Here is a 15,365-nt window from a genome sequence, read left to right on the forward strand (position 1 = left end):
AGAAAGCAACCAAAACGCAGTTAGTTGACGCGAATTCTTTGACAACTATTCCTCCCGTTGGCTGCGCAAAAATTCCTCGCCGACCACCAGAAGGCATTTCAGGGCGCAATATTTTAATAGGAATTTTGAAATTTATCGCCCCGCTAGGACGATCGCGCTGGAATCTCGTATAATTTCCTTCGTCCATTGTCACGCAGGTTCTGGGCGTTCATGGACAGAACCGAGCGACACACCAACTATCCGAATTTATTCCGCTCCACATCCTTGATACATTACTTACTGGTGATCTTTCACTGGAACGGGTGCCTCTATCACATTATTTATAAGAACAACGGATTCGGCAGCAAGAACTGGGTGTTCAGCGACTCCGAGACCGCGGACGTTGTGAAACAATATCTGCAGAGCTACTACTGGTGCACACTGGCGCTCACGACCATAGGTGATCTACCCAGGTACCATTATTTTATTCATGTATTTATTCTGCCAATGAGATCAGTCCCTATATTAAGCTGGCTACGGAAGTGTGTGATGCGTGCGCGACAGGGTGGCCCTTATTTTCAACCTGCGATTTCTTTTGCTCTCACCCCCTACTATGGTGCCATTTGATAAAAAAAAAGTCCTTGAAAAAGATTATTGCAATCGGACCACAGGAAAGGGTGCCGACCAGGCCTTAATGTTTAGAATTTATCGATGCTTTGAATTTGAAGAATTTCTCAAAAATGGCAAGCCCTATCGAAATTTTGTTCAAATAATATTGAAAGAGCATTCAATTTCCTACAATTACTGTATATATAATTTTTTTGTGGTTTCAACCACTTTTTAGATAACAGCGTTTGAATATAGAGAGGTCCGCGCTTCGCGCGTCCCGCGTGACGTATTGTCCGTACGCGCGCGGCGCGGAGCTCTCTGTATTCAAGCGCTATTATCTAAAAAGTGGTTGAAGCCACAAAAAAATTATATATACAGTAATTGTAGGAAATTACGTGCTCTTTTAATATTATTTGAACAAAATTTCGATAGGGCTTACCATTTTTGAGAAATTCTCTAAATCCAAATTATTCGTGAATTCTAAATTTTAAGGCACGGCCCGCACCCTTTCCTGTTGTCCGATTGCAACGTTCGATTGACAACGTCTGGTCTGTCCAGGTAAATACGAGTTTCCCTTTTTTTCTTTTATTTCCAGACCAAGAAGCAAAGGCGAGTACATGTTCGTGATAGCTCAGCTGCTATTCGGTCTGCTGCTGTTCGCCACTGTGCTTGGACACGTGGCCAACATCGTCACTTCCGTCAGCGCGGCCAGGAAGGAGTTTCAGGGTGAGTGAAAAGCCAAATCCAATTATTTCGCGCGCGCCCCCGATTTCTTCCGTTCGACGGAAAACCGAGGGCCGCTTTGCTACAGCGATTGTTTCGCTTCAAAGGGCGTTCGATTGCTCGCTCGCAACTAGGAAAGGCCGTTTCGCGAAGCTGTACGCGTTTCGAGTACAGAATACAGTATTTGGATTATGGCGCGTATTCTAGAGCGTGAAATAAAACATCCCTTAGAGATTAAAGGTCGTTATTGAATATATAAGTTTCTGTAAAAGGCTAATTAATTATTAAATAGAAGATGTAGGAAATATTATTTCTAAAAGTTTTTAAAGAAAGAGTTATTGTCTCTAAATCATTATTAATTAGCATCATATAATATATATTCGATGTGTATGAGAAAATGCATTTGAATGATTTAAAAGTCGTTAGCATACATTTTAAAAAATTTATACTGAAGGGTGGATTTAGTATTAAAACAACGAAGGCGTGAAAGAAGTATTATTTGTAGAAGTTTTGAAGTGGAGAATTAAGATGGAGGATCCTTTTCTCTTATCTTTCAGCGTTTGAGCGTTTTTTCGGTTTCCTAGTAACGCACAATTAAATTACCAGTTCGTGGGATATTGCTGGTATTATTGCAAAAGTATTAGGAATAATTCTTTATAGTTTTAGGTACCTAGAGTCTGTGTCAGATTCTGAATTTTGAAGACGGTTATATACTTATAATAATTATGAACTCTGTCTTAATCTTGTAAGTAGCTAAGTAGCTGCATAAATCATTACAGCTTAGAGAAATGGTTGAAGTGTGCTGGTGATATCCCTATCTTTACAAAAAACAAGATATTTCGCAAAACTGAAGACAACTTCTATAATTGGAGGTATTTTATGAGACTGAAGATAATTTATAAATTAAAGCTGTGTTATAAATCTTTGCAGAATTATGAAGATACTTTGTTACGCCACAGATTATTAAAATAAACGAAGAATAGTGTTATTTAGAGGAATTATGAATCATATATCAATTCGAGTATTTTCTCTGTACATCAAGATTGTCTATATGTATATTTCAAGTACACAAATTTTGCAGCTTCAAATTGGCAGTTACCTTTATTGTAGAGCAGCAAAATATCGCGTTTGACTGTCTAAATATTAATCCTGTTGAGTAAAGATCATAGTGTACATCTTCTGCCATCGATCGTTGCACACATCGATAGTATAACAATGGTATTTTCCTTATAAACGAGGTAACTCGTGAAATATACCGAGCGGAATAAACGTTCGCTTCGTGAATCGCGTGGCTGCGAAAATGTATCGTGTTGAAATTTTTCCTTTCCCCTTTTTTCGACGAGCCTCATTGAGTAAAGAATTCCCCAGCTCTCGTGGACTCTGTTCTCGCAATTTTCAGATAACTTGAAAGCTAACATCGCTAACGTTGCGCTCGCGAAGCATATCTAACCGCATTTGGCGCTTCCAAAAGTCCATAGATATTTTCAATTCTTCTCCGACACGCGAAATTGTTGAATTTCCTAATTAGGTATTCGGTTTTCATTCCCGCGTTCACTGTTATCCTTGCAGGCCTCGTACCTACAGACGAAACTGTTCCTTTCGTTTGTTCAATATTTATTGAAAAGACGAGGCACTAAACAGAATGGAATTGAACCAAGTGAAATAAATTTCTGTTGAAGGAATTATAGAAGATAGTGACAATGATTTTGTTTAGCATTTTTAATATTAAGTTCTATGCAAGACACAGTGTCTGATTTTGTAAAAGGTAGCAGACAGGCCTGTCATCTAGAATTTCTTAAAAATGTATCGAAAAATGTCAGATTCGCCACGGTATTTAAAATTGTTTGAATTCTCAAGTTAATCCTTTGATTCTTCCGATTAGAGAGAGTAAAGCTTGCAATCGCCAAAAAAATCTTACAAATTTTTGAGACTCCCAAATTTAAGGCATCAAGACTTTCGAAACTCATAAAGAGTTACTCCCAATTGTTTTGAGATTCTCAAAATCTAGGACTTCCAAAATTGTTTTAGACCCTCAAGAGCATTCTTGGATTCTCATGATTTAAATTTAAGACTTCAAGGCTCCCAAGATCTACAAGACTTAATACAATAATATCCGAAAAGATTGGTTTAGACACTCGTCGCTATTAAAAGCCACACTTTTGATTACAACGCGTAGTCTCCGCTCATTACTTACTCCCATCAGCTTCCACGAGGCTGATTGACTTGAATCGTTAATAGAACCGGGCTAAATTTTGCAAACTACAGTTTTGCTGCCTGATCGGATAAAGGGGCGAGTTATTTCGTTCGCTACGGGGGACTCCCTTGAATCGAAGCGAACTATGTAGTTCGCCGATAAGTAATAGAAGTTTCGTAAACATTCATGAGCACTAGGGGCTTCCAACTTCGCTGCACATTGTCGTTTTCGACGGGAAGATGGGATAAAATCGCCTCGAAACTTGAGCAACTCCTCGCAGAGAGGGGAACTTTGTACAGAGTGTATCATTTTAAGAGGCCCTACTTCAGGGACGAATTGACTATCAGAAAATTTGTGACGATATATTACATAATAATAATCTAAACAAAAAGATATATTAAATACAAAATATACTAAAATATATTAAAAATCGTCCAAATGATTCTTAAGAAGGAAGTGAAAAGGATCGAGTTGGAAACCGGTGTATCTACTAGTGATGCGGACCCCATGGCAGCTTTCTGTCCTTATTCAAACATAAATCTTGCACAGGGAGAAACGAGTATCTGGAAGTTCGACCACCTCTCCCAGTTTTCTTATTTACATACCGTGCAATTTCTGTGTATTCTGAACTTCGAGGCAGATGCTAATATCCATCCTTGAATTCTGAACAGTGTTGCTCCAGCAGTGACCGCATGAATACCTCTTTCGAAAAATACGTGGTGTGACTCGTTGGTGCTATAGTATTGTGTTGAAAGAAGATTGAAAAGTGAACGAAGGAAAAATATCACAGTCTGATGGGAATAATATATATATATAGTGAATTACAAATTAATTGGCACATGTAACGATTTCTTGGATATGTGCAAAATGAAAAGACAATAAAAGAGTTTCGATATTCTTTTTATTAAGGGATGATCTTTCAAATTGTATCTTGATTAAAAAAATATTAAAATTGTTTTATTGTTCCATTACTTTACATATTACTGTTGAATTGTTGCCTGCGTCAATATTTCTGTGGCTCACTGTATATCTACCTTGTGTTATATTTAATCAGAGAGGTCCAGAGAACACTCCAGTGGTGTTGACATTGTAAGTAAACGTTTGTGTTGTCGTTACTTGATACACGTGCATTACATTATTTTTTAAAATTTTGAAAAAATTTTGTCGAAGCTTGAGTGACGCGATAGTGAAATAGAATTTATTTTCATTCGCTTTTCGATAAGTTAGCGTATAGGAAACTGGCGGCTAAACAAATCGAGTAAATTACCATTAGGTTGCCTTCGAAATTATATTTAATTATGCAAACAGCGCAATATTCTTATCATTTTTGCTCCACATTGGATTTACAATTTACTGATTACGAAAATTAGCTGGTGACTTACTAATCAAAAAACACTTTAGCGAATGTACTTTGCACCTCTGAGAGGTGCAAAAGATTTCAATTTCCTCGACTCCATAATCTAAAACTGTCCCTTAATAAATGCTTTAATACCGAAAATGAACTGCTCCTTAGTTACTTACTAGCCGAAAAATTCTTTAGCAGGCACGCTTTGTGCTCCTAAGAGATGCAAAAAATTTCAATTTCCTTGATCCGCTAAAGCAAACTCACCCCCCTTGATAAATACTACCGTGGTTTTGCACACCCTCGTGCCTGGGCGGTGCGCGCAGCCGTGATCATTACGAAATACAGATTGCTCGACTTTTTTTTCCTTCGCCCGTGGAAAGACATTAAGTAGCGCTTCTACCCTTGGAGGAGGAAGCACGGAAACAACATTTGTCGTAATTGCAGCTGCTGCCTCGCCTGCCTTTCTCTGAGAGGGTCATTCATAAACCCTCGCGATAATTCTGACCCCGGTGAGTCCAAGTACGAGCAACGAGGGCCTCGTTCGATCGATATTTAACCGACACTTTTCGGAGATTGCTTAGACATAGAGCCATCTTCCAGGCCAGTCTCGTCTGCTTAGTTAAGATTCGACGAAATCTGATTTCGCCGCCTCCTCCGCTATTCTAGCGTACTTCTTCCTGCCTTCGTTCTCCCTCCTGAAGCGATGCTCCTCACGAAGCAGACGGTGGTTAATTAAACGGCGCGATTTGCTTCTCTCAAATTTCCCTCGCTTTGCAGCATTCCCTTTTCTTGCAGCGCGCTGGCAATTATTCTCCGTTGAGCACTCTAGAGCTTTGTTTTTAAATTATGCAGTAGGAGTTCGATACATCGACGGGAACGCGATCAAGCTTACGAAATGGAATGGCTTTCAAAGGGCCAATTGCACGTCGAAAACACTCGCGGCTGTATTTAAGCTTGATCAAAGCATCGATCAAGCGGCTGGCGGCGCGTGAAGAGAAATATGATGGGGATGTTTGCTGGAAACGAAGAAGTTTCCCAGGGGAGAGACGCGCTCGTAGGGAAAAATCACTTAGGGGTTTCTTAAAAACGAGGGCCTGCCTTAAAGTTCAGTTTTCTAGAGAGAGGGGATCTGTTTAACGTGTCTTTTAAGCAGCAATGTTTCTCACGGAGGGAAAAAGTTTTATGAAAAAGGTAATGTTCTTTTAGGAATGAATTTTCTTTTTCTGAGGTTAGAGAACTTTCTGTAAGCAAATGTTCTTGGTAGGTTAAATTATTCGCTGTCGAAACTGACTCTGGACGGATTCATTAATTTGAACATTGCGCCGTTGACCTTGGTCGATCTAAATCTTTCGATGGTCTCTTTTTCTGTGGGAACGTATTTAAAAATTTTATTAACCCTTAGCTAATATAAAATAATGCTGATTGCTAATAGAAAATAAATTTCTCTTTCTCTTACACCCACTTTTAGGGATCCTCCACCTGGGCAAAGCAGTATTCATAGATTCTGATAATTAAGCAAGATCGCTTGGCAGAATTTAGAGTTCTACCCGAGCATGTCTACAGCCACAGACTCAAGCTCAAGTACTATTGTAAAAAAAACAATTAAAGACAACCGTCGTTCATTTAGAATGCACCGCAATGCTTCAGTGACAACAATATCTTAATCCTCGAGGATCCAGAATACGAACTTCCTCGGTGAGCTTTCTTCAACCCCCCCCCCCTCCCTCCGAAGGGGTAGTTTTCTCCATAGCTGCCTACGGTTAATTACCGTAGCTTTATTACGGTTCCACCCCCCAAGCGGTGTACAGGATCGATAGAGAATAAACGACGCGAACGAAACTGTCCTTGCTTATCGACCGAGCTATACCAAGTTCGTTCGTGTTCCTCGACCTGTTCCACGGGAAATATTGTTGCCGTTTCGTCTCGAGTTTATCGACGTTTCACTCACGGTCGCGAAGAAGCGATTATCCGTCGTTGAAGAAGATTCTCAGCACCCTCGTAACATGGCGTTCGATCCGCGTGCAAACCGGGATTTAAAGGGGCATTCCTATTTGCGCAGCGAAATAAATCGATACTTTTATTACATATTCTTAAAGGTTCACATCTCGAAAATGTGCTCCTGCAACTGTTTGCCGGAATTCGACGAAATAATGAAGTTACAAACAGTTGAAATTGCGAGGTGAAGCATTTGAAGCGTGCAAGGCTTGCGGATTGACAATAGTGTTATAATATACATATACAATCGAGTTAGGGTCATAATAAACACGAAAATGAATGATGAAAGTGCTGAAGAGAGAAAGAATGAGAAAATTAAAAACCAGTGTTATACATATTATTGTTAAGCACTATAATCGAATTTTTCTTAGAATTGTTTCCTTTACAGTGCCTGCTGTGATAAATACAATTAATAGATGAATCTCAAAGCTTGCACTTGTATGAAGTAGGTGCCTGACTATAGCCTGTATCAAAGTTAAGACGATATCTCTAATAACTTTTCCCCGGATCTAAAGAAGACAACAAATTTATGAAAAATAATGTTCTGTCGAATCGTAATTTTTCTGACACGATAGCCACACTTGTTTAAAAAGATAATTGTCTCGAATCTGCCTGTTTTAGTAAATAAAACGACGAGAAACGTCTAATATCAGTAGAAACTTCATAACAACACAACTTTCTCAAAAACATGAGTATCTAAATGTGTGAGGAGAATTTCAAATTCCTTGGTCTTATAATCTTGTCTATATTAACGTGGCGTCGTCGTTGGAACGTGAATGTGTCAGGGGGGCGGGGTGGAAAATGGATCGTGGTGAACGGTTAACAACGTCACTAAAAGCCACGGGGAGCTTTGCGCGTGCCATTTTCGACGCGAACTGGAATTTCAAAATTCTAGTGAACAGCGGGTCCTCGATCCCCCGCTATGCTCCGCCAACAAGGGATCAAAATTTCGAGATGAATACGAGTTGGGCTTTGTCCCGTGCCGACGAGAGAAAACTGAATGGCCTCAAAATAATCGCGAAAAAATCCTGCAAACATGTGCGCGACTATTGAAAGAACAAACGCAGTGCGAGGCACTTGCATGGTTTCCTCCGCAAAAAATATTAATTTGAAGGAAATATGGACAAAAATGAGGGTGGAAGTGAATATTACTGTGGTGCTTTTAATTGTGTTTGTGTATATGCGAGTTGGTACTCGTGGATGCACAATTCGTAATTATTTTATTTATTTATTCATTAACAGGCAACGCTCCAATTTTATTCAGAAGCGGGCCATTTATATTGTCTGTGACGGTATCGGATGATAGCTAAAGTGTAATCATGAAAGCGCAATTTAGTGATATTGGACTACTTTGTAAATGACCTGTTTAAACAGGTTAAGTGATCCAGAGATGAAACATATGCGGTCATTAATCGAATTCACCAGTTTAAATACCCTAAAGATAGCACCCTTAAACCTAAGTTTACTCCTAAATGTGTCTGTTCTAAAAACCGGTGTGGTAAGAAGGGACCGAGGACATACGCTGAAATTTATTAATGTGTAGTTTATTAATTCAAGTAATAATCTTAATTGTTAATTATTTTAAAAATGACTAATAAATAGTGTCATACTTGTGGTCATATCTGCAGATTGAATTGAAAATGTCTGTTAGGTTAGTCTATACAAATAATTCAAAGACCGTGCATATAACAGATTTTTTAACAAAATTTATAGCAAGCTTTAAATAATTTATCTAATTTAGTATTTCGAATTTTAATAGTGATTCAATGATCTTGGAATATATTCTGTATTATCACAACTTGAATTCTTTTCTATCCATAAAAATGACGATCTTGAGCAACTTCTTAAGAAGAAAACAATTTCGAATACTTCTAAAGAGAGTTTGTGCATATTTAGTTTTAGTAAATAATATTCTGGTTCAAACACCATTGCAGTGCTCACCGCATACTATATATCTGCTCCATTAAAACTACCCTGTTCATCAATCTCCCCGATCCAAATTCATTAAACTAGAGATTGCGAATTGAACCTTCTTTAATATATGAGAGCAAAATTCTGAATTCATGTATCGACTTCACTCTCCACTTTGCGCAAAAGGGGGCATTAAATTATTTAGCCTCTTCCGCCAACCTAAATTATCATAATAAACTTCACGGTGTAATTCGACACTTTAATACCTTTTTACAAAAGTTTGAAACTTTCAAGAATCATGTTACGAAACACAATTACGGGGAGCATTTAACGCCACAATAAAGCTGTGAACACAGGAAAGCGGGGAGATTTATTTGAAGGTTTCCCCCATTCATTCTACAAAGTTATTGTTACCATGGCGGGCTGAATTCATATTCATTAAACGATTTCATTAATGCTGTAAATTTTTAATTTGCATTATTTATGATCGCGACCGTGGCTTCATTTTACGCCGACCAGAGTTATTTTAGGTTGAACGGGAAACGCTGGCTGTATTTACAGCGAGGCCCCAAGCCCGCGAAGAGGTTAATATTGTAAATGTAATCCCGCGGAATCCGAAGAAACGTGAAACGGTCTGTGGCGATCCCGTAATGGCACCCCCCTCTCGGCCTTACAATTTCCTTCGGGGGGAATTGGACTACATCTCAGCGAGGTGACGCTGATAGGATATAAAATTTCATTTTGCACCGTCGCCCCCTAAATCCGTTTGTAACGCCCCACGGTCGCGATTTTATTTTCAATAAGTCCGTTTAATCCTTATGACGGTTATTATCGTTGCCGTTCCAGAGCGTTGATCCTGTAACGCGAGCAATCTAAACAATCTCGCCTGACGAAGGCGCAGTAACAGCTACGTTAATCCACAGTCGCTTTCATATATTTAACATGATCAAAAGTTAAGGAGCCGCACCGAGCTTTCAACCCTTTGATGAACCGTGCTCCCTAAGCGTTTTGAAATTTCGATTAATGATAATAAAGTTAAACTCAAAGCCTTATGGTTTGCTACGTCTTATATATCGGCGATAAAGAATTCGTGGAAAGCATTCTTTTTTTTTAGAAATTTATCCGCACCCCTTTTCTTCCGACAATTCTTCATTACAATGTTGCAGGATATCGGAAGCCATCAAACTTTGAATTGAACTTTTTTTCGACATCTTTTACGGTTTCGCAGATATTCGCGATAATATGAAAACTCACAATTCCATCGGGGTGTTTTCACCCTTATTACAGTTTTATTGCCGAATCAAAATATAGCTGCATTATTTGCATCACTTGAATTACATTTCTGCGAAGTTTCAGGTTTCTTTAAATTTTCTAGTCGTTCAACTTCCCTTGTGAGTAAAAATTGCCGAATTAACGCGCGTCAAAATGCCAACCCTATCAGAATTCTTAGCACTTTTTAGTGTTGATAACTTAGTGATTCGCATGCTTCTATTTCCAACGGGCGGAGTAAAAATAGATCACTTTACTGCATTAAGAATTGTAATTTATTCTGATCAGAATTGATCGTTCTCGTTTTGTTATAATTTTATAATGTTTTAAAATACGATGCCTATTGCAAGTTTCGCTTCAGTGAGTAGAGAATGCCCGTCAATGGCGGACAATGAATTTTCAACGCTCTGTATGCGACAATTGTGTGTGACATACATTTTGAAAACATCATACTGTTATAAATTAATCCGTTGTTTTCATCCCAGACGCAACAAATAGAATTAAACTAATCACTTGCATTACCAGAATTTTTAGTCACTTGCGCGAGTGTGACTAAGTGTTTAGTCATCTGCGCTATTCAAATATTCAACCCCTTTTTTTTAACACCCTCTAGAAGAATATACATACGTTTCAATGTCGCTGTGGATTCTGATTCACGTTTTATGCTTAAAACGTTATACTTTAGTCTCTTTCGTGCCTTATAGCGTTCTCTGCAGTGCAATTTAATTGCCATACCGAATTCGCAGTTCTATCATCGTATTCCTAAATTACAGCACTAAACACAATTAAGTAGTTCCACTTGCCACTGGCTGAAACATTAGCGCACGTTACATGTTAATTGCAACTCGTTGCCTGAACGTAATTTGTAGTTGCAACAATATGAAATTAGAAGTTAGCTCGGTAGGTATACCTAATCCAAAGCTTCCACTGGGGAAGAATAGAGTTGCAATTTGGTTTACGAATCGACACGTTGCTGTACTCCGCTGCAGAGTAAGGATTCGCCAATGTTGAGTTAGCAGTTTCGCGGAATATACAGAGCTCGACTATACGCGATTGTGGATCGTATGCTAAACAAACTCTTTAAATGCTCTCGAGTTCGACGAGCCGCGAAGCAAACGTACACAGAGAATTTCCCTATTTAACAGCAGAAAATCGATATATTAACTTTTTACCTGCGTGTATGTAGTGGTAAAAATATAGACCTGCGCATTTTCTTTTTGTGAGATATGCTGTGGAGAAGATAGGTTTCTTTAGGTATTGGATATCTTGCAATGAATTTATGAGCCTGCAAACGATTCTGGGCCGTTCGTAAAGAATGTTCCTTTTTAACTGATGTCAAATGTGATGTGAATCACTGTTGTTTTTTTCCACCCTCTGCCTACCTAACTTTGATCCACCCTTCGTGGAACTATACACAGTGATCTATCACTCTGATTTTTCTGAATATGTCTTATTTATTTTTTTAAAGTAACCTCAGTTTTAAGTAACCAAGTTTTACACGCGTTTGAAATTATAAATGTGCCGTTTCAATGAAATTAGTATTATTTACATCCCAGTATGATGCGACGATAAACGTTGCAACCATAGTCTATCTTCCAACCCAGTGGCGCACCCAAAAGGGTGCCAATGGCCCCTCACACCCTCCAAAGTAGAGATGGGCAAAATTTGTATTTAAATAAAAATTTTGAATAACGAATAAAATTTAAAAAAATATTCGTCATGCGTCGGATTTTCGAACCTAGAATAACGAATAAAATTAAAGTAACTTTTATTTGATCAGTTATTCAAATATTTTTTTATTTAGTTAATGCCCAACTCTGCTCCAGAGAAAAGGCTCTGTAAGAAGATAAGAAAACTGAATTTTATTCTTTAAATGAATTTTTATAGTCACCTAATGAATTTTATTGAATTTGCATTGAATATATTATTATCCGTTCAACTCGGCTTCCCCCAAGATTAAATCCTGAGTGCGCCACTGCATGCCTGGCTTCTAAGTAGTTCAGTTCATTACCATTACATGCTAGACGATATTAAAAGCGTTTACTCTACCTTCTCCTCCGTATTATTTGTAATTATTTAAACAACGTGCTTAACCGATTGTACATTTTTTAATAGAAATTGTATGCAGTGCACCCTGAACTGTTTTACTGAAAGTCAAAGATTCGATTAGCGCAGCAACACGCGCTCTTCGTGGCGGCGGGAGTAAACGATAGCAAACGCCATTTTCTATGAAAGGGTCAGAATCGAATCGTATCCGTTCGTTTAACGGGCAATCTGATCCAGGCCAATTATAATTTGCGGCGCGAAAATAACGGGCGCCGGAGGTTTTTGTTTAAACTAACCCGTCCGAGTGAAAATAAATGGAAGCGGAACAACTGGCCGTTGGCTCGCTGGGCGGTTCGATTAATATTTGTTCTTCCCCACGTACCTACACACGGCCGCGCTTATTTTAGTTAACGAATGGAATTGCACCATACCGGCGAGTAATGAGACAAACAAGGGGAAAAAGCTGAATAAGATGCATTGGAATAGGTAAATTAAGTCCTTCCTGCTTGGGACATATTTATAGTTCGTGATTGATGTTTGGGATATATTCACTTACCAGAGCTAATAGTGGTTTAAAAAAGGTGGAGATTGTGTGAATATATGGAAATACCAGTGGTGGGTCACGAAAATGTCTCCTGTGAAAAGGACCTAATTCGATTCAATAATTTCGCTCGTGATATTAAAGTCCTTTCCACACGAGACATATCTGCACTTCAAGATTAATATTTCGAATATATTTATGCTGACTTAAAACAGAGAGAAGCATAAAAATTTCGTGATTACACATTAGGGTGGCCCTCATTTTCAAACTGCGATTTCTTTTGCTCTCACCCCCTAATATGGTGCCATTTGATAAAAAAAAACTGCCTGAGAAAGTTTATTGCAATCGGACAAAAGGAAAGGGTGCCGACCAGGCGTTAAACTTTAGAATTCATCAATAGTTTGGTTTCAAAGAATTTCTCAAAATTGGTAAGCCCTATCGAAATTTTGTTCAAATAATATTGAAAGAGTATTCAATTTTCTACAATTACTGTATATATAAGTTTTTCGAGCTTCCAACCATCTTTTAGATAATAGCGTTTGAATATAGAGAAGTCCGCACTTCGCGCGTCCCGCGTGACGTATTGTCTGTACGCGCGCGGCGCGGAGCTCTCTATATTCAAGCGCTATTATCTAAAAAGTGGTTGAAGCCACAAAAAAAATTATATATACAGTAATTGTAGGAAATTGAGTGCTCTTTTAATATTATTTGAACAAAATTTCGATAGGGCTTACCAGTTTTGAGAAATTCTTTAAATCCAAATTATTCATACCTATATGTGACATATGTGGTGATCGGTCGCCTAAAAAAAATCTGGGGTCGAAATTAACAATCACCATTGGCTAGTCTAAACAAGCGCGGAAGAATTAGTGGTGGGAAATAGGAAACTGTCCTCAGTCTGAACCGCGGGTCTGGAAATCGTCACCGTTACCGCTCGAAAATCCCGAAGTCCAGTGCCGTTACAAATTGTATGAAAGATGCGGTTCATTTTGCGCTTCAACAGAGACCTTGAATCGTTTAGCAGTGATTTTCGTTCAGCAAGCGAACGAGGAATGGCGAAATCAGGCCAGCATAGTAGATTAAATAATGCAGTAGATTAGAGCCATAATACCGTTGGAAGTAATTCCACGGTATCTCGAGGGTGGCACAATGGCGCCCAGCGCCCAACGCGGAATAATCACAATGCACTCGTTACTCTCACAATTTTCCCCGTAAAATTAAGCCGACTGGCGTGCCTTGGCCGAGGCTGACGTTAAAATGACCACGTTACCGCCACAATTCACCACTTTTCAAGTCATTTCATTCTTGTTGTCCACAAGGGTGCAGAGAGCGCGAGCTAAGCCGCGCGGGGTATCCGTCATTAACGTTACCATGTTTTGGAAATTGCTTGCAAAATGTTTTGTCCAACGTTACCGTGAAAGAATGGGTATTAGCTCTTCATAATTGCTTTAAGAATGGGCTAGGTGTGTACTTGGAGGGGTGCGTACCTTAAATGAATATTAATTAATTTTAATATTACACAGAGTGAGTCATGTAAAACGAGGCATCGAGAAAATATTTATTCGAACTTTTAATGGTTGCAATGAGCAGATTGTCTGGGGCATTTCAAATTGTTTAGATGGTGTAACCTTTTAAATTTCACCACTAGAGTTTTATTTTAATATTTTGATGCATAGACTAAATAGGAATTCAGGAATCTCCTAGAATGTTATTCTGTAAAAACATTTAAGTAAGGAATTGCATGTGAAACTCTGTTAGAGATGTCAGTTTAGGAACTGTCTGACCCAAACGAGTACATACTACTTGCGCAAGGTGAACCTTGCCCCACTTTCTACCCGACAGCTACCCAAAGCAAAGAAGTTCCTTTTTCATAATTAAGACTCAATAAATCTGCCTAGCAAGTACTGATTAGTCGGACAATTGCGGGTGAAGTTTAGCAAGCAGGGGTCAAAGGTAATCGTTGGGGGAGGATCGCTGTAGAAACACCTCAGCAAGACCAAGAACTAACCTCCCTGGACAGCCATAGAGATGTCCTTTAATTGTAAGGATGCCCAGGGCACTGCTATTATGTCTTAAAGTCCTGAACATCGGCGCTACCCTCTGTGTCCAGGAAGTAATTTAGTTGTAAACTAGTTCGGACGTTTTGCTCGCTGTACGATCAGGCAAGCGGCTTTGTGAGATGGAATCTAAAGCCTGCTGGCTGAGATCGTCTTGCCCAATCGAGTTAGGGTATAAATGGCACTGTTTAGATACTTTTCCCAGCAACAGAACTCGTACTACGGAAAGTAATTAGTGATATATGGATCAAGGAGAATCAAAGTTTAAGACGTTTCCGCATTCGTAATGAATTTTATGATTGAAAAGCGAAACGATGTTGGTCACGTTTTAAAAAAAAAAATGAGTTTGTGCTTTAGTTAGGTATTTTCGTTACTTATCATTTTCGTCATGAAGGATCACTTATTTAATTTTGTATTGTCTATTGCCGAATACCTTGTACTACATGTACCTAACTAATTAAGTGTGATACGTAAAAATAATATCCCAGCGTCAACAAATAAATGTGTATTAAACATTTTAGTAAACCCTTTTAAAAATTACTTTCACCGTTTCGAGTCCACTTTTTCAATACTTCGTGTACGAAAATATTCTTTCCACCGTGAAGAAATAGATTTGCCTGACACGGCTTTGAAGGTTTAGAAATTTCCCAGAACAATGTTTCCGCGTTCATGCAAGAATCCTTTGTGCACAAGGAA

At 38.7% G+C, this 15,365-nt stretch overlaps 1 protein-coding gene across 1 annotated transcript in view; it reads left to right on the forward strand.

Moving 5' to 3' along the window:
- LOC143367581 (uncharacterized) overlaps positions 1-15,365 on the forward strand; it is a 257,197-nt gene that overhangs the window by 139,874 nt on the left and 101,958 nt on the right. The window contains exons 8-9 of the mRNA XM_076809538.1: positions 198-452; positions 1,184-1,314. Of these exons, the coding sequence (XP_076665653.1) occupies positions 198-452; positions 1,184-1,314 (386 nt within the window). The remainder of the gene's footprint in view (positions 1-197; positions 453-1,183; positions 1,315-15,365) is intronic.

This window comes from Andrena cerasifolii, chromosome 4 (assembly GCF_050908995.1).
Source record: "Andrena cerasifolii isolate SP2316 chromosome 4, iyAndCera1_principal, whole genome shotgun sequence".
Taxonomy (NCBI): Eukaryota; Metazoa; Arthropoda; class Insecta; order Hymenoptera; family Andrenidae; genus Andrena; species Andrena cerasifolii.